Genomic DNA, 25,726 nt, shown 5'->3' with positions numbered 1-25,726 from the left:
TATTGGGAAAAGCGCTATAGTTTTCCTTACAGAACTTTGTCAATTACTGCAATATTTTTTCTCATGGGTTTTTTTCCTTCCAAAATTATCTTTATTGGTTTTTTTTTTAATATTAAGTTGATAAAGAATTGAGCTTTGTAATTTTTTTTTCTTTTTATGAACTAAAAAACTAAATTATGTAGTGAAAGCACTGTATCTTTCCTCATAAAACACTATAGATATCTACAAATCATTTTGTTCAGTCTCTGAGTTTTTGATCACCAACACAACTTTTTTTCCCGTCATAAAATATTTGCTCTATGATACCTTTAATTTCTATTACTTATCTAGCATTGATTCACAATTATAATACTATCAAGTGTATTTGTTTTATAAGCCCGTGGCAGCGCGCGGACATGTCATATCGTATGTATACGTATGAAGATTGAAGACACACTATTCATTTCAACTGTGAAAAAAAGAAGAAAAAAAGAAAACCAAATTCACCATTAATCTAGGGTCCTTTAACTGCAGGTTTTTGATAGGGCAGCTCTCCTGCAGGATTTTCCTCCCCAGAAACAAGGGGACACAAAGTGATGGACAGTAGCTAGTGGATAAAAAAATTATAGCTCTCTCTCTCTCTCTCTCTCTCTCTCACACAGCTCTTTTCCTCCAGAAAGAGGAAAATCATAGCAGATCCTCATGTCCTCCCTGTACCACAAATCCTTATTTGCTTGAGTGCTAGTTGATGACCATGGCTATCCCTGTCATCAAGACGGCAGACCTCGAGGGTTAATATGCCAAACAACCAAGACCAAGCATAAAGTGGAATGTGCCCAAATTAAAGGGGAAGTTCATTTACCAAGCAAATATTCTGTTGTTTTTTCCTAACTGGGCTGTGTCTAAATAGTAATTTTGATTTGTGAGGGCGATGCATTTGTGCCACTATTATGTGATCAAGTTTCAGTGGGCAGATATGTCCTCAAAAAAATGAGAGGATACTTCAACTCCTAAGAAGATAGAAAATGACAAGGCCTTCCCTTGCATGTATCCATTGAAGGTTAAATGTGATCATAAAACAAGGGCCAATACTCTTCTCTTGTTGCCTCTTTTTTTTTTTTTTTTTTTATCCCTATCATCTTGGAATTCATCTTCCATCACACACACACACACACACGAATGATTACAGGATAGATCCCTCCGACCTATCTGCTTTCTTCACTGTTCCATGTCTGTCAGTCTTCTATATTTAAAGCCTTGTCCTTTCCTACTGTCAAATCCTAAATTCTTAACTGACCTTAAAAACACACGAACAGGAACATTATGTCTCATACTTTCTCCACAAACCCCCTCAACGTGAACATGAATTTGGTGAGTATGACAACGTTAACTAGGCCTCAGAAACCCAATTCTTGTTTCTCCTCCTCCTCCACATTCTTACCCCATTGTAATATCCAGACCCTGAGATTCCTTCCACACAGATCTCTTCTGCGTCTCAATAAGAACAATTGTTACAAATGGAAGCATTCTATGTTTATCAGTACAAAGCCCTTACTAAAAGATGGAACTCTCAGTGTAAATGGCCAAGAAGCAATCACAGGAGTGCCTGACAATGTCTTCCTTACACCTTTGTCGGATTCATCTGCATTCTTGGGTGCTACTTCCTCTCAAAGCAGTTCCAGACATGTTTTCAAGCTTGGAGTTATTCAGTAAGGCCCCTCTTGTTGTTACCTTGACCTGTTTTCTAGTTCAACATCAAATTGAGAAGGGTTTTTAGTTCAATGGGAAGTTTTCTTAGAACATGATTGTGCAATGCAGGGGTGTGAGACTACTGAGTCTGTTTAGATTTAAAGTTTGGTGGATGATACCTAGAGTGGGGAATTCAGGAAGTGACATTCCTATTGAAACTCAGATGTTGCTGCTGGAAGCTAGGAAAGGACCAGATTTAGATAAGTCAAATGATTCTCCCTCTTATATCATATTCTTGCCTTTGCTTGATGGTGAATTTCGAAGCAGCTTGCAGGGGAACTCATCAAATGAACTTGAGTTCTGTCTTGAAAGTGGTAAGCCTTAATTTTCTTTCAGTTGCCAATTCAAAACTCCTGCACTTGCACGTGTCTGTTAATATCAAGGTGTCCACATGAATGAACATCTGTGATTGTTCTTCCAATCTCATAACCATCTTCTCATCCCTTTCCTCTCTTTTTTCAGTGTTTAAGAATTGATCTTCTGTGTGTTTTGATAGGTGACCCCGCTATAGTTACTTCAGAATCCATGAGAGCAGTTTTTGTGAATTATGGGAACCATCCATTTGATCTAATGAAGGAATCAATGAAGTAGGTCAGCCCTCTGAGAAACTTTCAGTTTCATTCTGAAGAAAATATTTGATTCCTTTTCTTTTATAATGAAAATATTAGAAATTAAATGGGGGTAATTTCGTTTCCATACGGAGTATTGATGTTTAATTGTCGTTTTAATTCAAATCCCGAGCAGCAAATTGAATTAAAAATCCCATGAGATCTCGAGTAGCTAGTCTTCTACCTTCCTGGCTTCTTGTTGTTACATGCTCTTTGCACCATATGCAGGATTTTGGAGGAGCAGACTGGAACCTTTTCTGTCAGGGAAACGAAACAGGCAACTTAGGCCACCATTTACTCTTTGCATCTTCATACAGGCCACCTACTTTTTCTTGCTTGAAGGAAAGTAGAAAAGGAAGAAAATGAAAGCATAATAATTAATGAATTTCTTCAATGCTTTATGATGCAGATGCCAGGAATACTAGATGTGTTTGGTTGGTGCACCTGGGATGCTTTTTATCAAGAAGTAAATCCTCAAGGAATAAAAGATGGATTGAAAAGGTTAATCTATGTCCTTAATTCTTAACACATTTTTACTCCACACACAACACATTGACTTCCAAAATGATCTGCAAAGCAACAGTTGCTTAGCATGGAATTTCTAAATTCATCCTCGTTTCACTCTCATAGTTTATCCGAGGGAGGCACTCCAGCAAAGTTTTTGATAATAGATGACGGTTGGCAGGATACCACTAATGAATTCCAAAAAGAAGGAGAGCCATTTATTGATGGTTCACAGTAAGTTTATCCCTTTTCCTTTTATGTTAATGCGGAAAATGCAGGCTTTCTGATCTCCCCCAAATTTCAGGTTTGGAGGCAGGTTAGTCAGCGTTGAAGAAAACAGCAAGTTTCGGAAAACATCCAATGAATCCCAGGCTGATGCACCAAATGATCTAAAACATTTTGTTGCAGATATTAAGAGGAATTTTGGCCTTAAGTAAGCATCCCATGATGTCCAGTAGAGGTTCTTTTATCTTTTCTTTTGGTGGTGTTTGGGGCCTTAATGATAGTAGTAGACAGGGATGGTGCAGAGTAGTTCATAGCAACTGTCCTTCAAGCAGACCAAGTACACAACTATCAGCGTGACTTCCATCTTAATGTTCGTACTTTCTAGAAGCGTCTTGAATTCCTTCTTCCTTTTCCCTTTCCAAAATTTCAGGTACGTCTATGTATGGCATGCCCTCTTGGGATATTGGGGAGGCCTTGTTCCAAATGCTCGTGATACTAAGAAGTATAATCCCAAATTAACCTACCCACTGCAATCGCCAGGGAACTTGGCAAATATGAGGGATCTAGCTATGGATTGCATGGAGAAGTATGGTGTTGGTGCAATTGACCCTGCCAGAATATCTCAGTTTTATGATGATCTACACAGCTATCTTGTTTCACAGGATGTGGATGGGGTTAAGGTTGATGTTCAGAATATACTGGAAACTATTGCAACTGATTTAGGAGGTCGAGTCTCACTTACCAGACATTTCCAAGAAGCACTTGAGAAGTCTATAGCTTCCAACTTCCAGGACAACAGCATTATCTGTTGTATGGGTCTGAGCACAGACTCCATTTACCAGTCAGTATCTTATATATCCATTTACATCCCTATTTTTACTCTTTTTTCATGAACTCATACTAATTCATCCAGGATAGAGTTCATGAATATAGAGAAACCTGAACAATGCCCAGCAAACACAGCAGAATTTAGCTTTTGTGAAGTTCAAATTTTTTCCTTCGTAGCATGCATTGAGTGACTTTGTCAATCTGATTAATTGCAAATGTAGGAAATAATATGCAACAGATTGTTCAGGACTTGAAAATGGATATGGATTGTCAAAGTTGTCCAATTTGGTGTATTTTCACAATTAAATATTGTTTCTGATCATTTCACGCCTTCAGCTTGAGCAGTGATTTTCATGGAAATAAAAACCGTTTGTTAGTGCAGCTCAAAAAGAAGTGCTATTACACGGGCCTCTGATGATTACTATCCGAAAAATCCAGCTACACAGACACTGCACATAGCTGCTGTGGCTTTTAACAGCATATTTCTTGGCGAAGTTGTTGTTCCAGATTGGGACATGTTCTATGTATGTCTGGAGTTACTCATCATTCATCTTTAAAAACTTCTACAAGTAATTTCTAATTCTGATTGTCTATGAACGTCTCATCGACTTGCAGAGTCTCCATGATGCAGCTGAATTTCATGCCATCGCTAGAGCTGTGGGAGGGTGTCCTGTCTATGTCAGGTAAGATTTCTGTAGTTTCAGAATTCATTTTCCCCTACTTTTCACATTCATAATGGTTTATCTTGCAAAAGGTGAACAATATTGCTATGAATTGTCAACAGTGATAAACCTGGTGAGCATGATCACAAGATACTTAAGAGGCTTGTACTTCCTGATGGATCAGTGCTTAGAGCCAAATATCCAGGAAGACCATCAAGAGATTGTTTATTCATTGACCCAGTTATGGATGGGAAGAGGTGCCTTTCTCACTTCACTTGTATGGAAATTCAATTCACTTATTTATTCACTCCTCATTCTGGGAATTTTTTAAATGAAGTCTTCTGAAGATTTGGAATTTGAACAAATGCACTGGAGTTATCGGTGTGTTCAACTGCCAAGGAGCAGGAAGCTGGCCTTGTATGGATAACACAAACCAGAATCATGTCAGTAATAGTGCAGAGGTATCTGGACAGGTTTCTCCTGCTGATGTTGAGTATTTTGAAGAGGTCTCTGGGAAACTGTGGACCGGAGATTGTGCAATCTATTCTTTCAATAAAGGTAAACTTTTCATGCCACATTTTTTTATCACAGGCAACGTAAGGATCTCACTCACAGCATTCTTTCTGTTCCCTTTTTTTTCCTGGGAGAATCGAAGGGACTCACATGTTTCTAATATTTTGAAATACAAGTAACCACAAGTGGCCACCCCGGCAATCTGCTGACAGGCAAAATGTTCGCAATTTTTCAGGATCAGTGTCTCGGTTACCGAAGGAAGAAAAGTTTGGTGTTGGATTACGAACTCTGGAATGTGATGTCTTTACTGTATCACCTATCAAGGTTAATTATTTGTCTACGAAATCTCTTGCACTCAGCTCACATGCATTACATTGGTAAATTAAATTCCAATCGATGGTTTCGCAGGTTTACTATCAGAGGATTGAGTTCGCACCCATCGGATTGATGAACATGTACAACAGTGGTGGAGCTATAGAGTCAGTTGAGCAGTGTGGTGATCCATCAAGCTATAATGGAAGCATACACATAAAGGGAAGAGGGGCGGGTTGTTTTGGTGGATACTCGAGTGTGAAGCCAAAGGGTTGCTCCATAAATGGAGAAGAAGAAGAAATGAAGTACGGAGAAGAAGATAAACTGGTGACAGTAACCATAGATGCCTCCAATAATAGTGGTTGGGACATGGATATATGGTACTGAGGAGGGGGGGCCTAGAGATTATTGTGATAATTAAGAAAGAGCCTGCAATCTGCATGGGCAGGGCATGCATATGTAAATAATAATGACTGATTTAGCTGTAATTAATTTATTGTTAAGGAATACGGAGAAGTATCTGTGATGAGAAGCAAACATGTGATTCTTGAACTAAAAATCTTAGCATAAGTTAAGGAACAAACTACTGTATGTTATCAAGATTGGTTTAAAGGTGGTAATAACAGTAACTCCAGGGCATGGAAGTGAAGTTTGATGATAATGGGCCATTGGGCTTCTTCTGCGCAAGGAATGCAAGGAAGACGGTGAGGTGAGAGAGCGACCAAATAAACTATAATAATACCAATAATAAATTAAAGGAAAAAAGAAACGTAAAGAAAATCCGGTGAAAGAGGAAACGACAGCGAGGACCAGAAGGAAGGAAGGAAGGGTGCGGGGGTCGTCGTCGTCGTCTTCGTCGCCGTCCTCCTCCTCCTCCAGTCCTGATTATTAATAACAATAATCTAATTTAAGCTTGTGCATCGCTGGAATTTGCATCCAATCTCTCTCTGCTTGGTCGTCTTCTTCTTTATTAATAACTCCAAAAAAAACTAAACATATTTCATTTTTTTATTATTCGAAAAATGTCTTACGCTTATCTCTTCAAGTACATCATCATCGGCGACACTGGTTCGTTTTTTGTCTCTTAAATTCTTAATTTTGATGATAATTTTTTATTAAGTTTAAATTCTAAAAAAACTGAACGAACAGGAGTAGGGAAATCGTGCTTGCTGCTGCAATTCACGGACAAGAGATTCCAGCCGGTGCATGACCTTACCATTGGTGTTGAGTTTGGGGCTCGTATGATCACCATTGATAACAAGCCTATCAAACTCCAAATTTGGGACACCGTTCGTTCCCTTCTCTCTCTCTCTCTCTTTAATTTCAATTCCCTTCTCTTATAGAACAAATCGATAATTATGTTTAAATCTCCGATTTTTATGATTTTTAGGCGGGTCAAGAATCGTTTAGATCCATAACCAGGTCTTATTACAGAGGTGCTGCCGGTGCTTTGCTTGTCTATGATATTACCAGGTACCGACCCCTCTCTCTCTCTCTATTATCTTCTTTTATGCTATAACTATAATGCTTTTTTGCTTGTTTCTTCTTCTGAAGAAGATGATATTGTAACTTATGCTGCTGCTGTAGCCAGCTAGCTAGGTACCCAATTAAACAAAATCTTCAAAATGGGCTCTATTGTTTTCACATACAATTTAGGGTTTCTCCTTCATTTGCTTTTCCTTAATTTAAACCACCACCACCTGGTCTCTCACGCTGGGCATCATAATCAAGTAATTTCATGACACAGATGAAGCCCTTTTGATTTGGCGTCCAAATGTGTGCGTTTCTGTTTTTTCAATCACTATATTGTACCCTAAGCTGGCCCTGAATGATATCTGGTTTTCTTATTCAGGAGGGAAACTTTTAATCACTTGGCGAGCTGGCTGGAAGATGCAAGGCAGCATGCCAATGCAAACATGACCATTATGCTCATTGGTAATAAGTCTGATCTTGCTCATAGAAGGGCTGTCAGCACTGAAGAAGGTGAGCAGTTTGCAAAGGAGCATGGCTTGATCTTCATGGAGGCCTCTGCAAAAACTGCTCAGAATGTCGAGGAGGTGAGTAATGAACATAGGATGACCTATACGTTGAAACACTTACATACTTTTTCTTTGTTGTTTGTCCAGTTTTTCTTATAGCAACATCCTTTGTGCAGGCTTTTATCAAAACAGCTGCAACTATATATAAGAAGATTCAAGATGGAGTTTTTGATGTATCAAATGAGGTTAGACCTGTTTATTATGCACAGTTATATCCGTATTTCTATTATGTTTTTTAGAAGTCTCATCATTTATCGAAGCTTCTGGCTGCTTTATATTTTCCATCTGAAGCTTTAATTTTGAAGGTTAACTATATTCATTCTGGTTGTTTGTTTTTTATGTTCTTCTTCTCATGACAAGATCTGGATTTTCAAATGTTAATGGGGCAACTTGGAAATTATGTTCTACAAGGGTTTCCAAATTGAAATATTTTTCTTATTTCGATCTTCATATTGCTGACATGCAAGTTTTGCTGACCTCAATACGTTTTCATCTTATATTGTTGATTTGCATTGTACACCGTTTTTTAAGCATGGTTAATTTTCAAATAGAGACATGATGCTGGCATTCATATCTTCAATTATTATTGAATGAAAGTTGTAAATGATTTGGCTGGTATTCTATTTGGATTTTTGCTTCCTTCTTACACTCATTCGCCTCTATTCAATTGGCTGTTTTCCACTTGTTAGCTATTTGAAGCTTATAATTAGCTTTGCTTGCTTGGACATTGCTCTTTATATTGTTCTTCTCATGAAAAGACATCAGTTGGCACCCTGACAGTTACGTAGCAGTACTCCATAAGGTTTCTTATCAATCTTTTAAGTGTTGGTTTCTGAGTTTTCAAGAGCTCAATCCATTGTCAACCTAGCTTTTCAATCTGCACATACAATTTTGAAGCATGCTCAATACTGATGCCATTTTTTGACTAATATTATTAGATAAAATTGAAACTAGTTTGGCTGATATTCTAATTGGATGTTCTGCAGTCTTATGGGATAAAAGTTGGATATGGAGGTATTCCAGGGTCATCAGGAGGCAGGGATGGTGCTTCTGCCCAAGCTGGAGGCTGTTGCGGTTGAAATTGAATACCCATTTGCTATACTTGAACACAACCAATTTACACTTTCTGTGTTCTTTAAGATTTCCCCTGTTTTTTCAAGTCTGAATATCGTGACTTGTTTTCTTTAAGTGTCTATTCAGGGCATTAACGTATATGTATAATCCATCTCGATATCACGTCCATTGATTGTAAATCCGTCGGCTGCTCTTCTGCTTCCCATTTCCTTTGATACTGGCTGTTCTAGTTTCCTCCTCCTGTATCTGTGTTAAAACAAAACCTTGAATTGTGAAAAAAATGCAGGAAAGTCTTACCCTTTGATTTTCTGTGGGGCCACTTCAGCTTTGTTTTCGTCTCCAGGGATTTGTATAAATAATAAATGCATAATCTTTCATAGAAAAGAAGGGCTTGGAAAGCAGGGATAATTTGATTATGTTGTGCCATACCTTCCACCAAGAATGAAGGATCTAAGGCCATTTTGAGAAACTTCTTGGATGGAAGTTTCCTTCCCCAAAGTCCAGACCAATCATGAAAAATCAACCTAGTTATTTTATTTTCAACTTTGGACAGAAAGTAGTTCAGTTACGATTTGATCAACTTGGGAGCTTGAAAGAGTGTGTGATTCCAGAAGTGAAAGATGCGAACTTGGGTAACGTGTACAAACGACAGATGGGCGCTATGTCCGGTACCTCTGCGGATGACGCTCACAGGAGATGACGACGATAATAATAATTATAATAATAATAATAATACAAAATTAGTAATAGTAATTGTAATTACATCCTTAACAAATGAAATAAAATGTTCTCTCTTTCCATATTTTCCACTCTCCGTTTGCTACGTCTGTGCTGTTCATTGGCGTCAATCTACACATCCGAGCAAAGTAACATAAAAAAGACTTGTTTTTTCCCCTTCGATCCTTCTCTCTGTCTTCTCCAAATTCTCACTCTATCGCTACCCTAGTTTGGGACGACAGAACAGAGAGAGGAGAGGTGGAGAAAGAAAGGTGTGCTGTCTTTCTGATCTGAAAAAAGATTTAAACTTGAACGGATCCAGGAATTCCTCCACTCTGTAAGCTTTTTTATATCTCTTTCTTTCTTCCTTTCTTTCTTTATCAATCTGACTGATTGTTTCCAATCACTGTATATTATATTATCAGATCACTTCTTCTTGTTGCTTAATAATGGCTTCACCTGGTAATCCAAATCAACAACAACAAGGAGGCGGGGGAATAATAGGGGGAGGAGGAGGTTTTGATCTGAATAAACTGTTCAAGCCCTCTTCTTCAAATCCTATGAATATGATGCAGCCCCATATCCAGCAGCAGCAGCAAGGTCCTTCTCCTTCTCCCAATAGTAACACTACCACAAGTGGCAATCTCACTACCTCTCCTTCCTTCCCTCTCCCTTCCTCTTCTCCACCTTATCTAACTCCATCTTCTTCTTATCCACCTCCAACTGGCCCTTACCACCCTTTTCACCACCCTCACTATCTCTCCCCTTACCCACCTCCACCTTCTCCTCAGCAACTTCACAATCAGTTCCTCACAAATACCAACATCCATCTCCAAAATAGACCACAACCCATCTCTTCCTTTGCACCCTCTCCTCCTCCACTCTCACCTAATAATTCAGGTGGTGCTGTTTTGATGGACATCTTGACCAATCAAAACCAACAGCAGCCTCCGCTATCCACTAATCTTAGTGGACCTTTCCCTTCTTCCACTCCCTCAACTGCATTCATCACCACCAGTCCTCCTGTCCCATCTGCCCCTCCTGTTAGTTTAGCATCTCCAACGCAGCAATGCTGTGCTCCCCCTGCGAGGATGCTCAGTACCAAGCTCCCTAAGGGTCGACACTTGAATGGCAACCATGTCGTGTATGATATTGATGTGAGATTGCAAGGTGAGGTGCAACCTCAACTTGAAGTCACACCCATCACCAAATATTTATCCGATCCTGGCCTTGTTCTCGGCCGTCAGATTGCTGTTAATAGAAATTACATTTGCTATGGACTCAAGCCTGGAGCTATTCGTATCCTCAATATTAATACTGCTTTGAGATCATTGCTTCGTGGACATAACCAGGTTAATTCTTATACTTGTTAAAGTCTCACTATTATCTTGTGTTTTGTGCACCTAAACTTGATTAAAAATTGACATTTATGACATCATGTAACCTAGCAATTGGCAATGTCTTAACCAATAATGAATTTCACTTTGTGATTATTGATAAATCAGATTTCTATGAAGTAAATAAAATATGTATTTGAAGTCCTTTCGATGATCCATTACATATGAACACACTGCAAGAATGTTTGCTCTCAACTTATCTTGACAAGTTGCAATACTTGGATAGTTTTTTTTTCAATAGCTGCTCTCTCCAAATCAAGTGCAGGCAATATCTAACTGATCGAGTTGTGGAGGAAAAACTTCACTCCAAAATAATTAAACTTTCTTATGACACTGACATCAAATCAACAATTGCGTCACGGATATTAACATGAGAACTACATCACTCTCCATTATTGCTTCTGGATTTTATTTTGGTTTCAGTTCTGTCAATTAATTGCTTAATGTACTTTAACAAGAGATGCTAAAATTTCTTATGTGTAATAAAATCCTGATTTTTTCTCAGTACTGAAGCTTCTTATAATTAAAATCACACAGTGATATTGGATATATTTGCAAAGTAAGCCTCATTAATTTCATTACTTTAGCTGTCTGCTGTCCTTTCATGTTTTGAAGCAACCCCAAATGGCCAAATATTGTATCTTTCTTCTAGTTATGCAACATTTTTTGTATCTCTTTGAGATCAATGTTGGTTATTATTATTTTCTAAATGCTTGCAGAAAAGCTATCTAATTCATTAACATACACGATTTTGTCATGCAGAAAGTAACAGACATGGCTTTCTTTGCTGAGGATGTTCACCTTCTGGCCAGGTAACTATTTGCATTGACATTTTTCCCTATTTTATAGCAGAAGATGCTTACTTTTATCCCTGCAGTGCATGTGTTGATGGGCGTGTTTTCATAAGGAAGATCAATGAGGGCTCAGATGAGGAAGAAAAACCTCAAATTTTTGAAAGGATACTCCTTGCCCTTCACATAATAGCAGATGGAGAATCATTCCACCCACGAGTGTGCTGGCATCCACACAAGCAAGTAATAATGGATTTTGATATTCACTTTATCAGATAAATATTCCCATTGCGACACGTTTTTCACTACTTGTACTGGTCTTGATTAAGGATTTCCTTATCTTTACTATGAATGGGAATATTGCAGGAAATTTTGATTGTTGCAATTGGAAATCTCATCTTGAAAATTGATACCATTAAGATTGGAAAAGGTGGAGCATTTTCAGTGGAGCAACCTCTTACTTGTCCCATTGATAAGTTGATTGATGGGGTCCAGCTTGTTGGTAAACATGATGGGGAAGTCACTGAGTTGTCCATGTGTCAATGGATGACCACCCGTTTAGCTTCAGCTTCAACAGATGGCGTGGTTTGTTGCCTCCCTCCCTTGCCTCACAGTCTTGTAGTTTGTCAATTTGTTTCTACTGGTAGCATTTGTAGTCTCTAAAGGTTACAGAGCCTCAAACAATAACCAAACTCCCCCTCCCACATGTGCACTTATGGCAGGGACAGTCTATTACAAACTGTGTTTGTAAGATCTCTTAGTTTCATTTTAAGGAGTTAAGCCATAATCAAATTCTTTATGATCATATCATCAAAGTACTTGTCAATGTATCCATCATAAGCAATGCATTCTCTTATTCTTTTAGTGTATTCACCAAACACTTGTTATCTGCTCCACAGGTCAAGATTTGGGAAGACCGTAAGGCAGTACCCCTTGCAGTATTCAGACCACATGATGGTAATCCTGTAAATTCTGTGGCATTCCTGACCGCCCCTGACCGCCCTGATCATATTGTTCTTATCACTGGGGTAGGCTCCTATTCTTTCTGTTCTTCACAATGATGGAGCTTAATTATGCTAGACTTCTTAGATGACTAAAGAAAAGTTTGATATATATGTAATTCAGCCATATTTTACTACCGTTTGATAATCGTGATACAGTTATTTTGTCAGTAATTTTGTGTCAAAATTACTTCCATGTTCTTGAAGGTTTTGGTTTCCTTCATGATATATTCAATGTTGTAGGTATTGATGCTCGCTTTCATATCTCCATGTACAGGGCCCCCTCAATCAGGAAGTGAAGATATGGGCCTCCGCTAGTGAAGAGGGCTGGTTATTGCCTAGTGATTCTGAATCATGGCAGTGCACTCAGACCTTGACCTTAAAGAGTTCGGCTGAATCTAGTGCTGAGGATGCATTTTTTAATCAAGTTGTAGCCCTACCCCGAGCCAGCCTGTTTCTTCTTGCAAATGCCAAGAAGAATGCCATATATGCTGTACACCTAGAATATGGGCCATATCCAGCTGCAACCCAAATGGATTACATAGCTGAGTTTACAGTTACAATGCCTATTTTGAGTCTTACTGGAACCAGTGATTGTTTACCAAATGGAGAAAATATTGTTCAGGTTTACTGTGTCCAAACACAGGCTATTCAGCAATATGCATTGAACTTGTCACAATGCCTTCCACCACCTCTGGAAAACATGGTGTTTGAGAAAACAGAATCTAATGTTTCTCATGCTTTTGATACTGCTAATTCTGATGGTTCTGCTTTTATGGAATCATCTCATGGAAGTAAACCCACTGAGATATCCACAGGTAACATGACTTCCACACCACCAATGACTCCTAGCAGTTCTGAAAGTGCTCCTGTAGCAAGCCATCCAGAAAGCTTGGGTTCTTCTGATGTTGGTAGCTCGCTAGATATTGCTTCTTCCGGTGGGCAAACCAAGGCTATTACTATTTCATCACGTAATAATACTGACAATGCTAACATTGTGTCACCCCATCTACTGTTAAGTCCAAAGTTGTCTCGGTCATTGTCAGGTCTTCAGAGTCCAGCAAATATCACAGATCCCAATGTGCAACTCGGTGGTCATGCCGGTGACCAGCCTGTTCCAGATCATTCAGTTGACCGAAGAATTGAAACTGTGAAAGAAAATGTTACTGATACCTCCACTGGTGATAATTTGAATAAGGGTGAGAAGAACATCGAGCAAACTGGTATTGCAATGGTCTCTGAACCTCCAGTAATGTTTAAACACCCAACCCATCTTATAACTCCATCGGAGATATTATCCAGGGGTGCTGCTTCTGAGAATTCTCAAACTACTCAGGGTCTGAATGTTGGAGAGGCAAATATTCAGGATGTGCTTGTGAACAATGATACTGAGAATGTTGAAGTAGAGGTTAAAGTTGTTGAAGAAACCCCCGGCAGTGGAACAGTCCCAATATCTAGTTCCAAAGAAAAACCTGCTAGGCTGACTATATCAAAGAATACCTCTAGTAGATTGAAGAAGAAGAGAGAAGAATTTCTTCTGAAAGCAGATCTTGCTGGGACTACTTATCTTCATGGGGCGTATAAAGGCCCTGAGGAAAAGAAAGAAAATGTCATATCTTCAGAAGTCACAGAAAGCACCAGCCCTATTCTGAAACAGACAACTGCTGATGCCTTGCTGGTTGACTCTGTAGCAAGCGAGAAAAATAAAGGCGAGCCAGATGATTGGGAAGATGCCGCTGACATGTCTACACCGAAACTGGATGGTGATGGGGAACTATCACGTGGAGAGTCAGGAACCAATCAAAATAATGACTTTGACTTGCCCAGAGAATCTCATACACCTGTTGCTGAGAAGAAGGAAAAACCCTTCTACTCTCAGGCCTCGGATCTTGGCATTCAGATGGCTAGAGATTGTCATGTGGAAGCTTATAGTGTTGGGGCAATCCGACAAGCTAATGAAGGTAGCATTACTGAGGTATTTGATAGAAATCCTAGTGGTGTAGATGAGGAGCAACATATAACTGAAGATGTTCCTGCAAAAAGTGGTGAAGCAGAAACATCTGTGGCAGTCCCGCAGTCCCCAGCCCCTGCCCCAGCCACTAAAGGAAAAAAACAGAAGGGAAAAAGTTCTCAAGTATCTGTTCCATCTTCCCCTTCCCCGAGTCCATTCAACTCAACTGGTTCGTCCAATGAACCAGGTTGCACTTCTAGTGCCCAATCTAGTGATGCTGCTTTACCTCAGATATTGGCCTTGCAGGATACTCTTGATCAGGTGATTGGAATTTCAATCAACTGTTCTGTATATGTGATTTGCAATTTTATAGTTACAATGAGCGTGGTATATGCAATATTTCCCAACATCAGTTCACTGCTATGATCTAACTTTTCTGATGTCATGTGTTGATTGCTTAACACACTTCTTGCAGTATGTCATCATCTTGAGAATATTACTTTTTTCTGTTTTTCTTTTTATATTTTATGAATTATTAAAATCAACTATCACTCTTTTTATCCTCTCTTTTTTTCTCCTGTCAGCTTATTGTCACCTCCTTCTTTACATTGTGCATCTAATTTTTTCTGTCTCATCCCCAAATCCAATCTCATTTCTTGAAATTAAATTTTGCTAGAACATGTGTAGATTCGAACCTTTCTCCTCCATTGATTTCCTCTATCCAATATTTTGTTCGTGCATTTTTTCTTTTAGAATGATGCCTTCATGAAGAATTCAAGACTGATGATTTTTGTTTCACGTTGCACAGTTACTGAACATGCAGAAAGAAATGCAGAAGCAGATGAATACAATGATTTCTGTCCCAGTTTCCAAAGAAGGTAAAAGACTAGAGGCATCCTTGGGCCGGAGCATCGAGAAAATTATCAGGGCTAATACAGATGCTCTATGGGCTCGTTTTCAAGAAGAACACACAAAACATGAGAAGTTGGAGAAGGACCGTACACAGCAGTTAACTAATTTGATCACGAATTGTATAAACAAGGATTTGCCAACAGCTTTGGAGAAAACTTTAAAGAAGGAAATAGCTGCAATCGGACCTGCTGTTGCTCGTGCTATCACTCCTGTTTTGGAGAAAAGCATATCATCAGCTATTACAGAGTCATTCCAGGTTAAATGCCAAAGCTTCTCATTTGTCAACATATCTATTCTTGTTTCAGCAGCCTATTCTCTATATCACTAATCATAATCCTGGAAAATAGAGTCATGCACAGATGTCCAGCTATCTTTGCTCTAGATGATGGTTTCATTAAATGCTTGATAATTATAGCATAATCTTCCCATTCCTGTTGATCTTATTTGTTCCTATGTAAGCTCATCAATGATCAAGGTTTCTTTATGTGCTAGCAGAAAGGGGTGGGAGAGAAGGCAGTGAATCAGTTAGAGAAGACGGTTAGTTCAAAACTTGAAGCTACAGTGGCCAGACAAATCCAATCACAGTTCCAAACTTCTGGCAAGCAAGCTCTTCAGGTTATTTGAAGTTCCATATGATGCCATGTCTTTGAACAATAACCTTGACTTGCATGAACCTTAATTTAATTTAAATGACAAGTAGGTTAAGGTTTGTTTATCTATCTTTATGTAGGACTTTAAGGACTGTTTTTGACCCAGTGATTTTACTCTGCTAGTTTCTTTTGGATGGACTACGCAATTGTTTTAGGGATTTTTTCTTCTCTTTGGAAGAATGAATGATGATATATTTTTTCGCATGTATTAAGAATCTTATTTGTTAAATATTTTTGAAGAAGCAAAAGGATGAGGAGCTTCTTTCTTAAAACAGAAAAAAAATGATATTGTTGGTATTTGCAGGATGCATTAAGGTCCACGCTGGAAGCTTCAATTATTCCTGCATTTGAGATGTCCTGCAAGGCCATGTTTGATCAAGTTGATGCCACATTCCAGAATGGGCTTAATAAGCATATAAATGACGTTCAGCAACAGTTTAATTCCATGCATTCTCCTGTGGCCATTGCCCTGAGGGTATGTGTACTTTTGATATGTATAGTAGTAGGTTGCAGATCTTCTATATCCATGTGTTTTGTGCGTTATTTATTACTCGTCAATTATGCATCTTACTTTGTGGTATATCTTCTTGAACTGATGGCATTAGCCTGTTGTATCAATTTAGTGCGTGAAAATGTTTGAATTATTAAACACTTGGGCTTAAGGGTCCTTTTTTTATAGTATTAGATCTCTAAAGACACCCATTGTGAAATTAGTCCTCAATTTTCACTGAAGCAGATGTTTAAAATATTATAACTGAATTTCAAAACACCCTTAAGTGTTGGATTTTCTTGAACTGCAGGATCCTTTATATTGTATTAGATCTCCAAATACCCTCTTGTGGATGTGTCTATTGTGAAATTATTCCTTCTTTTCCATTTGAAGCCAGTTTGAAAAATATTCTAAATGACTTCTAAAGCATCCAATCAAATATTCAAAGATTCTCATACTATTTTTTCCTCATTCAAATGGAAAACTAAGTTCCACCATTAGAGAGGTCTCGTTCTAAATCCGTTTTTCTTCTTTGAACTAATATGTAGTGAAACAAGTAGTAGAGTATAGTCTTAATCTCCTTTCATAAGTAAGTCTTCCTGCTATGGGTGGCCTCCCTATAATTTATGGTGGCAGGGAGGTACTGCTTATGACCAACACCAGCTGTTCAGCCACCTCATTATGGCCAAAAATAAAGCCAAACAAAAACTTATATTTAGTTGTTGTACTGAGCTCTTAATATTCCGTGTCCTTTTTTTTTCTTAGGGTGCATGTGAGAGTTTAAAATGTAGATTTTCCACCTTAAATTTCTTTGCATGTTTATGGTGGCAAGTTAACTAACTTCCATGGTATCTATAATGATAGGATTTCAATAAATATCAAAGTGGTTAATTCTATACAAGAGAATGCTTTCCTTTACATGGGCCTGTTGATGTTTTTAGACCGAGGTGCATGTCATGCTGTACCGTTTATAGTTGCTGTTTGAAATTTTGTATACGAATGTTATTGCAGGATGCTATCAATTCAGCATCATCACTCACCCAGACCTTAAGTGGAGAGCTGGCAGATGGTCAACGGCAGCTCTTAGCTATGGCGGCTGCAGGTGCAAACTCAAAGGTGGGAGATCCATCAACGAAGCTGGGCAATGGACCATTGCCTGGTATGCATGAGATGGTATGCCCTTTTCATTTTCTGTGTGGGTTTTTTATTTTTTAATGTGTATTGAGTAGCTTCCAAGTTAAACAGCTGTGATGGTTTTTCTTTTAGTAAAAATGATCAATATTCATTAGAAGTTACAAAGCTTTTAGTTGCATCTGACTTGTGTATTTGTTGATATCAACAGCCTGAGGTGCCTTTGGATCCAACAAAAGAATTGTCAAGGTTGATAGCTGAGCAGAAATATGAGGAAGCGTTCACCTTAGCTCTGCACAGAAGTGATGTCTCAATAGTTTCCTGGTTATGTTCTCAGGTATGCTCTGTCATCAATTGTAGACAGATAAACTCCAATATGCCTATGTTCTTTGAAGTGCTTGTAGATAACTTGGGACTGGTAAGCTGCGTTCATGTGTTAAGCCACATAGAAAGACTGGCATACATGTGCTTGTATTGGTAAAGAGATTGAGTAAACGAGTAGCTTGACTCAACTATATTCTACCTGATTGGGGTCACGTGCAAGTTTTTATGTTCTTGTGAGACGTGGCCTTCTGATGCATTTCTTGCATCTTCTTTGTGGCCACAGCTCTCCTCTTAACCTACCAATTTGAATTTTGAACCAAAATACTAAACCATTGGGTTTGTTTGAGCTTAGACCAGCCAAACGGTGCCAGGCATTGTATAATACAAAGTTGGAAGCATAATTTTCACTCATGACATGTTTGCTGTTTTCTCTAGGTTGATCTACAGGGGATATTGTCAATTTCACCACTACCTTTAAGCCAAGGAGTTCTGCTGGCCCTTCTACAGCAACTGGCATGTGATTTTAGTAATGAAACCTCTAGAAAGTTGGCATGGATGACAGATGTGGCTGCTGCCATAAACCCTACAGATCCAATGATTTCGATGCATGTAGGACCAATTTTTGATCAAGTCTATCAGATAGTGGTCCATCAAAGGAGTCTGCCCAGCACATCTGCTTCAGAAGCCTCAGGCATACGTGTTCTTCTGGTTGTCATAAATTCTGTGCTAAGGAGCTGTAAATGATTTCTTTTCCCTTTCGTTACTACCATTTTGTGCAAATATGTAACATAATACTTTTTATTTTTGGGTTGTATAGGGATCTAGGAAAGTTTCAGGGAATCAGAATTGTTTGAATTAGTCGAGTATTTTATAAATGTGTGATTCTTACATAATCCGTTGTTGGCTAGTTTCAAAGGGTGAAGTCAATATAACTTTGATCGACCTTTTTCAGTTTGCACCCCTGTAGTTTCAATTCATGATCATAGCAATTTTACTTCACAAATTCCTATGCTCTTATGATTTCAACTCTTTTGTTACCTTCAAAGGTGGTAAAAGGTATAGGTTGCAACAGAGAAATGTGCAAACGAAGTTGATTCTAGTATTGATGTTGGAAATTACATTGTGAACAAAGGGCAAGTCTTTCTTATCCTGATGCATCACTGTTCGATCAGTTTCCAAAGCTACCAGCCTACCACCCTTGAAAATTTCCCTGGCCTGTCAAAATATGAAAACTAGACAGAGATAGAAGGAAACACTACATCAAAATTAATATTGGACCGTACTGCATTTATATGAGAGAGGTACATCACATGTACTGAAGAATTCCATTCCTCCAACAGATGACTGCCGAAATCAGGGTGTTGTCACGCTGAGAAGAGCATCTTCTGCAAGATTGAAAGAAAACCTGTTCAGGAGGAAATTGCAACAACGAAACGCTGATTCTGTGCTCCTCAGTCTGCAAGCACTGACATTGCCTCATGTCTGAGATGAAAACAAATGCCCCCCTCAAATTCTCATATACAGAACCATGGGAAAACACTGCTACAATCCTTACTTTCATAGACAAGAATCGGAATCTACATGGATTGGATTAGTTTCCTATCAATATTGTTACACTTTTATAGCTTTGAATTGTCTTCGAATGCTTGTGTTTTTCATCCTTGGCAAAATTGGTTTTGTTCTTTTTTTAACAAGTAATATGATTTTGTACTCCCATTTTTCTTTTTTATATTGATCCATAGTTCGGTAATTCATGGTAACACAAAAAAGGAAAAAGGAAAAGCAAAACCATGTAATATACCATTTTTCGGTTTTGTTAAGGTTGTAGAAAATCTCAAGGAATTGGTGTTGGTATGATTTGGTTGAGTTAGTTTGTGTGAATCTGATTCTCATTGTTTGCTAGTTTTAAAGAGGGAACTCAAAATTTCCATGTCATGTGCTTTCTGTACTCTTGTGGTTTCAGTTCATAGTTTTATTTGACAAAATTTCAGTGCTTTTAATCTTTTTGTATCAGAAAATTAAGGGAAAAAATATGATTCCCTTGTTGATAGTAGAAATTACATTATGAGCAAATTGCTAGCTAGGTTGCCTGCCAACATTGATCAGTCCCACCTCCTCGTTGTTCGAAGTCCCTGAAAAGTGTTTGAAGTAGAATGTCTGAATTGATAAGATGGAGCTGCAGTCGTAGCTAGCCCTAGCTGCAGGATCAGATAAGATTGCATAAGCATTGTGGATATCTATGAAATCTTGACCATTACGATCTGAAGAAGTGGTGTCTGGATGGTATAGTTTTGCTAGACTTCGGTATGCAGCCTTCAACTCAGATTGGGAAGCATTTTGGTCGACACAGAGGATTTCGTAGTGTATTTTCTGATGACTTTGTTTTAACTGAATGTGGAGGACCGACAGTGGCTGTGGACGAGGTAACTGAGAAAGCCCGAATCGGAGGTCTAACCCCTGGACTAAAATAGCTGAAAGAGGAGTGGCGGAGGGAGGTTTTACGAGGGAAGAAAGTGCTTCCTAACATTTTGTATAGGTTGAGATTTCTCAATGATAGGAAAGGTCTATGTATATATAGAGGGTGCCTGAAAAGGAGAAGCCTGAGCCTGAAAGACTGAACATGGAAAAGAACAGGAGGTAGAATATTGGAGGTTCTTGGACTTGGATATGACTTATGAGTGAGGTTACAAGTTATAAAGAGGTTAGGGAGAAAGAAGAGGAAAGGACTAAAACATGAAAGTGAGGCAGTGGGCGCCTGATTTCTGGGTTTGGCAGTTTGTAGTGCTTCAGAACACAGTTTGGTGGAAGAACATCTTGTTGTTATATAATCTGTGGTGGATAGCTAAAGGTTGGTTGAAAAGTCGTGTTGAACAACGAAATGTAAATTTTCCGTGCTTTGATTGAAAAGTCGTGTTGAACTTTGAGACATGCCACATGGTGGCCCATTTGGTAAAGAGAATGACAAAAAAAAAAAATTGAACATGATCAACCGTGGTTATTTTGATCTTGATCAGCGAAAAAAATATCGAACGTTGCTAAAGAGATGCGCTCATTTTAACGAACTAAATGAAGGGAAGATTATTCATGCACAGCTTCTCAATTCGAGATTCAGAAACGATCTTGTTATGCAAAATACCCATCTCAACATGTTGATGAAATGCTTAGCAGAGATGTTGTCACTTGGACTTCTTTGATTACTGCGTATTCTAAGCATGATAGACCTCAGGATGCGCTTGTTTTCTCCCTGAAACGCTGAGGATTGGATTGCAACCTAATCAGTTCACTTTGGCTGGTTTATTTTTGGACATGCATGCTAGGAGAGATCATTTGGAGGAAGCCCAGTTGATATTTGATGTTATGGTGAACAAAAATGAGGTGTCTTGGAATTCTTTGATTGTTGGCTATGCTAGGAAGTGTCATACAGACAAGGCTTTTCGTTTGTTCTCGAACATGTTGAGGGAGAATGTTGAAATTACTCACTTCACCTATTCTAGTTCTCCTAGTGCTTGTGCTAGCATTGGATCACTGGAGCAAGGGAGATGGGTTCGTGCCCTTGTGATAAAACGGGGTGAAAAGCTAGTTGCTTTTGTTGGAAACACTTTGCTTGACATGTATGCAAAATCGGGCAGCATTGAGGATGCAAAGAAAGTTTTTGATAGGTTGGTAAAACGGGATATGTCGTTTCTTGGAATTCAATGTGTACTGGATATGCTCAACTTGGACTTGGGAAGGTAGCTTTACAAAGGTTCGAAGAAATGCTGAGGACTAGTATTGCTCCTACTGAACCAACTTTCTTGTGTGTTCTTACTGCTTGTAGCCATGCGGGCCTTTTGGATGAAGGACAGCTTTACTTCCACTCATGAAGAAATACAACGTAGAACGACAAGTTTCACTTTATGTCACAATGGTTGATCTTCTTGGTCGAGCTTGACATCTTGATCGAGCCAAACAATTCATAAGTGAAATGCCAATTAAAACCACTGCTGCTGTCGGGGGGGAGTTGCTGGGTGCTTTTAGGATGCATTAGAATATGGAGTTAGGTAGTCATGCAGATGAACGTATTTTTGAACTAGATTCTCACTATCCAGGGACCCACGTATTGCTCTATAATGTATATGCATTAGCTGGCAGATGGAATGATGCTGCTGAAGCGAGAAAGATGGTGAAAGAAAGGGGAATGAAAAAAAAAACCAGCTTGTACGTAGTTGGGTGGAGATGGAGAATGAAGTGCGCATGTTTGTGGCAGATGACGATACACATCCTCAGAGAAGAGAGATCCGTGATATATGGGAGCAAATTAGTGATAAGATCAAGGAAATTGGTTGTCCCAGAGAGGAGCCATGTGCTTTCGTTTATGGACCAGCAAGAGGGAAGCAAAGTTGCAAAACCGTAGCGAGAAGCTTGCTCTAGCTTTTGCACTTCTCAACGCCCTCCTGGATCCACCATCCGCATCAACAAGAACATCAGAGTTTGTGGTGATTTTCATTCAAGTTTGTGTCTAAGATGGTGGAAAGGAAAATCACGATCAGAGTTACCAATCGGTTTCATCATTTTCGTGATGGTGCCTGTTCATGTGGGGACCACTGGTAGTGCTGGTTATCAAGGAATAACCAAGTGGTTGTTAGTCTTTTGAACTGAATGGGAATTGACTAGACATTTACTATCTCCATCTCTAAATAAGGAAGAGAAATCTGTGGCGTTTGTTCTCCGCTGGCAGCATATGGACAAATTACTTGAGCTGTGAGGATAAATTTGTTCCCCGGTGACAATTCAAGTCACAAAGCATATTTGAACAGAGCAGGGTGGGGAGCATGGTGTTGTGTGCAAATTATAAGATCAAACGCATTGCAAGGGTGAGAGACAGCGAGAATATGCGTTGGGTAATGGCTGCAAGAGCACAACCACAACACGGTTCTCATTCATACAAATGCAAAATCTCAGCTGCAGTTTGATGATGATACAGAAATAAACTTCCTGAAGAAACATTGAATGGACTGTTATTACGCGCTTAGTTGAAAAGATTGGGGAATTTACTTACAAGAAGCACACAACAAGAGAATCTGCAAAAAGAAACTGGCCGAAACAAAAGAAGAGTAGAGAGAGAAGAGATAGCAGCAGGAGAATCTGCAGAACAAGATCAGGAGAGATTATCTTCAACTGGGAGCAGTCAATTTCAGGTGCAAAAGCAATAGCAATGGCTCCCTTGATGTTAGTTTCATTTAATAAATTAATGCATGCGTTAATGAGTAAAATAAATGAAATATAGATTATGTCCATACTCTTCAGTAGACTGTATCCAGCAGTCCTATTGAATGCTCCATTCATTTTCTGAAAATATCCTAGATTTGCTACTGAGCATGATGCTCTGTGTCCATTTAACTCTGCTGTGGTTGTGAACGATTGAACACTGCTTGAAATGAAAACTTCACTTTTCTCTCAGAAATGAAATGTCCCAGCATCATATCAGGACTCAGTTTCTGCCCGCAACATCATAAGAAATTAGCGAGCAACATGCAGCCAGGAGTCTCATTAACTATCGTAACCTTGCCAATGGGGTTTTGAGGAAGAATATCCTACATCCATTACAAAGAGCATAACTTTTCTGTTCTCTAGCATAAATCATCATACAGTTTACGTAATATTTCATGGATTAGAACGACGCCTCAGAAATGCCTGCTATATATAGCTCATTGATAGAAATGCTATAGAACTTGAAGTCCCTTCTGCCCACAAATATTTTTTCTTGGTCAAGCATTGCAGGCAATTAAGAACAGAAGGAGATTGGATTGGATTGAACCCTTCAAAATCCACATTGTTAATGTTGTTGTGTTTGTTGTTATACAGCATCTCAGCCATAAAAAAACAACATTACAAAGGAGAAAAATTAGGGATCCGGTATATTATTCTGGGTGGACATTACAATGAGGTGTCAAAGACGAGGACAAAGGAATAAAAGGCATGCCGAGGAGCAATAGTTCTTAATTCACTTCACATGGCAGTATTATCATAGTAATGTTAGTTTATAATAATTAATCTACATGAAACTCATGTGAGTAGAGAAGATTAAAACATGATGTTGCGAAAAAAATGCAACGAGCCTGGTAGTGGCAGGCTCTCTTCTGTATATGAGTCTAAAAATAGAGTAAAAACACAGAGAGACCAAGGGACGAGGTTTGAAGGAAGGAAGAGGAAAAGGAAACGCAAAATAAGGAACCAACAGCCCGTTTGTTTGATTGATTGTTTTGCCGTTTCTGCAGCTGTAAGAGAGAGAGAGAGAGAGAGAGAAACAGCAGATGCATGGTAAAAGGCGTGACAGAAGTGTGTGTTGTGGTTGGGACTGTTTTAGCTTAAAATAGCGTAGCGTGTGAGCAAAGCTTAATCATATCATCATTCTTCTTTAGCTAACAACAACACCAAGCAAAAGTAGTCTCTTCTCAAACAAGATCAGGAAGTCCCCTTAGAGCCCTCAAAGAGGTAAGATATACATACAGAGACTCAGACACATAGACAGGAAAAAAGAGATCAAAGTTTAATTTATCTTGTCGACACAATGATTTGATTGGAGCTGTGAGTTCATTATTATAACACATGCATGATGTATCTTTCATTTCATTTCTAGATTCAGCTGTTTTCTTTGAATTTGTATGATGAGCATTTTGTCTCTTGGTTTTGCCCTTTGTATATAACAGATTCTTTCATGTGATCACTCTCCCAGCTAGTTTCTTCAATGCATTTCAGACTACATGGCATTTTTTATTGCATTGGTAGAGAGTCTTGTATGTACCTGTGAATCGGGTTGGTTTTCTGAGCATGCAATAATGTGGCCATGATCATATCTCTCTACAGATACATAATACAAGTAATGGAGCAAGAGATCAAGAGGAAGAGAGGAAGAGAGGAGGAAGAAGAAGAAGAGGTGAAGGAGGAGTCCTCAAATAAATCTACAAAGATGCAAGCTGATCATCCTAGCCAGCCACGTAGTGTAAGGAACGACATCAAAATCGAGAGGAGATCATGCAACCATGAAGAGGACAGCAACACCAGCAATGAAATTACCGGAGAAAACAATTTCGCATTTGGGGTATTTGATTTCCCCTGGCTAAAAGAAGAAGGCAGCAGCATGATCTCAAAGGCAGACGAGGAGGAGTGGTGTTTGGAGGACACAATATTCTCCTCATCTCTCTATTACAGTACAACATCTGCCGCTGAATTTTCTGGACAACACTTGTGGGAAGCTACACCAGAAGCCACCTGCATTGGATCATGCATAGACGTTCCGGTGGACAAGTTTGAGGAGATTAATGCTTGGTCATTGGAAATGGAGGCCACTGTTGATTGAACCTCGACCTCCCTGCTCCATAACAATGGTGCCTAGTCCTAGCTTAGCTAATCACTGCAAAGTTTGCATTTGCATTGCATGCACACAACCCACTAGGAATCTTGATGGGTTTTTCTTCATTCTCTAGCATTGCAAACCCAGTATACAGCTGGTCCTGTTTGAGAGTGTCATGCTGGGAGTGCAACGGAGGTTGCTGTTTAATGTGAGGTTGTTTTTTTAAGTATTTTTTTATTAGAAGTGTGATACAATTTGTTTTTTAAAATCATTTATATATTAAAATAATATTTTTTTAAAAAAAATTATTTTTAATATTATAAACTTTACGAAAACTCTCAAAAAATTTTAAAAAAAAAAAAAAAAATTGAAAGTAATCAAATGAAGCCTCGCAAGATACTAGACTTCAAGGTTGATATAAGCTGGTCAAATTGGGCTTCTACCTTTATTTTTTGAAGTTTCTTGGGGGTGTGTGTGTGTGTATAAACTGAGATTGATATCGTTGATTGCTTGATTGCTTATAAATAGTCTTGCCA

At 38.8% G+C, this 25,726-nt stretch overlaps 3 protein-coding genes and 1 pseudogene across 3 annotated transcripts; all 4 read left to right on the top strand.

The window, feature by feature from the left end:
- The first annotated feature begins 1,090 nt into the window (after positions 1–1,090).
- Positions 1,091–5,917, top strand: LOC118036612 (probable galactinol--sucrose galactosyltransferase 2). Its single transcript, XM_035042363.2, has 14 exons — positions 1,091–1,688; positions 1,798–2,042; positions 2,225–2,315; positions 2,565–2,613; positions 2,746–2,837; positions 2,967–3,074; positions 3,145–3,273; positions 3,496–3,906; positions 4,276–4,417; positions 4,509–4,576; positions 4,678–4,812; positions 4,893–5,113; positions 5,304–5,392; positions 5,477–5,917. The coding sequence occupies exons 1-14, from the start codon at positions 1,303–1,305 to the stop codon at positions 5,765–5,767; spliced, it is 2,457 nt and encodes an 818-aa protein (XP_034898254.1). The 5' UTR covers positions 1,091–1,302; the 3' UTR covers positions 5,768–5,917.
- A 144-nt stretch (positions 5,918–6,061) lies between these two features.
- LOC118036624 (ras-related protein RABB1c) lies at positions 6,062–8,708 on the top strand. Its single transcript, XM_035042382.2, has 6 exons — positions 6,062–6,448; positions 6,530–6,669; positions 6,771–6,853; positions 7,233–7,437; positions 7,536–7,604; positions 8,406–8,708. The coding sequence occupies exons 1-6, from the start codon at positions 6,403–6,405 to the stop codon at positions 8,496–8,498; spliced, it is 636 nt and encodes a 211-aa protein (XP_034898273.1). The 5' UTR covers positions 6,062–6,402; the 3' UTR covers positions 8,499–8,708.
- A 585-nt stretch (positions 8,709–9,293) lies between these two features.
- Positions 9,294–18,815, top strand: LOC118036611 (varicose-related protein). The gene is made up of 13 exons (XM_035042362.2): positions 9,294–9,547; positions 9,636–10,562; positions 11,370–11,419; positions 11,485–11,641; positions 11,765–11,983; positions 12,298–12,426; positions 12,677–14,671; positions 15,159–15,518; positions 15,758–15,877; positions 16,217–16,387; positions 17,414–17,575; positions 17,745–17,870; positions 18,293–18,815. The coding sequence occupies exons 2-13, from the start codon at positions 9,660–9,662 to the stop codon at positions 18,599–18,601; spliced, it is 4,701 nt and encodes a 1,566-aa protein (XP_034898253.1). The 5' UTR covers positions 9,294–9,547; positions 9,636–9,659; the 3' UTR covers positions 18,602–18,815.
- A 2,023-nt stretch (positions 18,816–20,838) lies between these two features.
- LOC118036654 (pentatricopeptide repeat-containing protein At3g24000, mitochondrial-like) lies at positions 20,839–25,458 on the top strand (annotated as a pseudogene).
- The last annotated feature ends 268 nt before the right edge of the window (positions 25,459–25,726 follow it).

Source organism: Populus alba, chromosome 16 (assembly GCF_005239225.2).
Source record: "Populus alba chromosome 16, ASM523922v2, whole genome shotgun sequence".
Classification (NCBI taxonomy): Eukaryota; Viridiplantae; Streptophyta; class Magnoliopsida; order Malpighiales; family Salicaceae; genus Populus; species Populus alba.
This window is presented reverse-complemented; position numbering and strand designations above follow the sequence as displayed.

Excerpts from the sequence above, each read along its gene's own strand:
- LOC118036612 (XM_035042363.2), top strand. The coding sequence starts at position 1,303 with ATGTCTCATACTTTCTCCACAAACCCCCTCAACGTGAACATGAATTTG. Across the intron at positions 1,689-1,797 it reads TTCAAGCTTGGAGTTATTCA|GGGTGTGAGACTACTGAGTC; the intron begins GTAAGGCCCCTC and ends TGTGCAATGCAG. Across the intron at positions 5,393-5,476 it reads TTACTGTATCACCTATCAAG|GTTTACTATCAGAGGATTGA; the intron begins GTTAATTATTTG and ends ATGGTTTCGCAG.
- LOC118036624 (XM_035042382.2), top strand. The coding sequence starts at position 6,403 with ATGTCTTACGCTTATCTCTTCAAGTACATCATCATCGGCGACACTG. Across the intron at positions 6,670-6,770 it reads AACTCCAAATTTGGGACACC|GCGGGTCAAGAATCGTTTAG; the intron begins GTTCGTTCCCTT and ends TATGATTTTTAG. Across the intron at positions 6,854-7,232 it reads CTTGTCTATGATATTACCAG|GAGGGAAACTTTTAATCACT; the intron begins GTACCGACCCCT and ends TTTCTTATTCAG.
- LOC118036611 (XM_035042362.2), top strand. The coding sequence starts at position 9,660 with ATGGCTTCACCTGGTAATCCAAATCAACAACAACAAGGAGGCGGGGGA. Across the intron at positions 11,420-11,484 it reads GATGTTCACCTTCTGGCCAG|TGCATGTGTTGATGGGCGTG; the intron begins GTAACTATTTGC and ends TTATCCCTGCAG. Across the intron at positions 15,878-16,216 it reads CTGGCAAGCAAGCTCTTCAG|GATGCATTAAGGTCCACGCT; the intron begins GTTATTTGAAGT and ends TGGTATTTGCAG.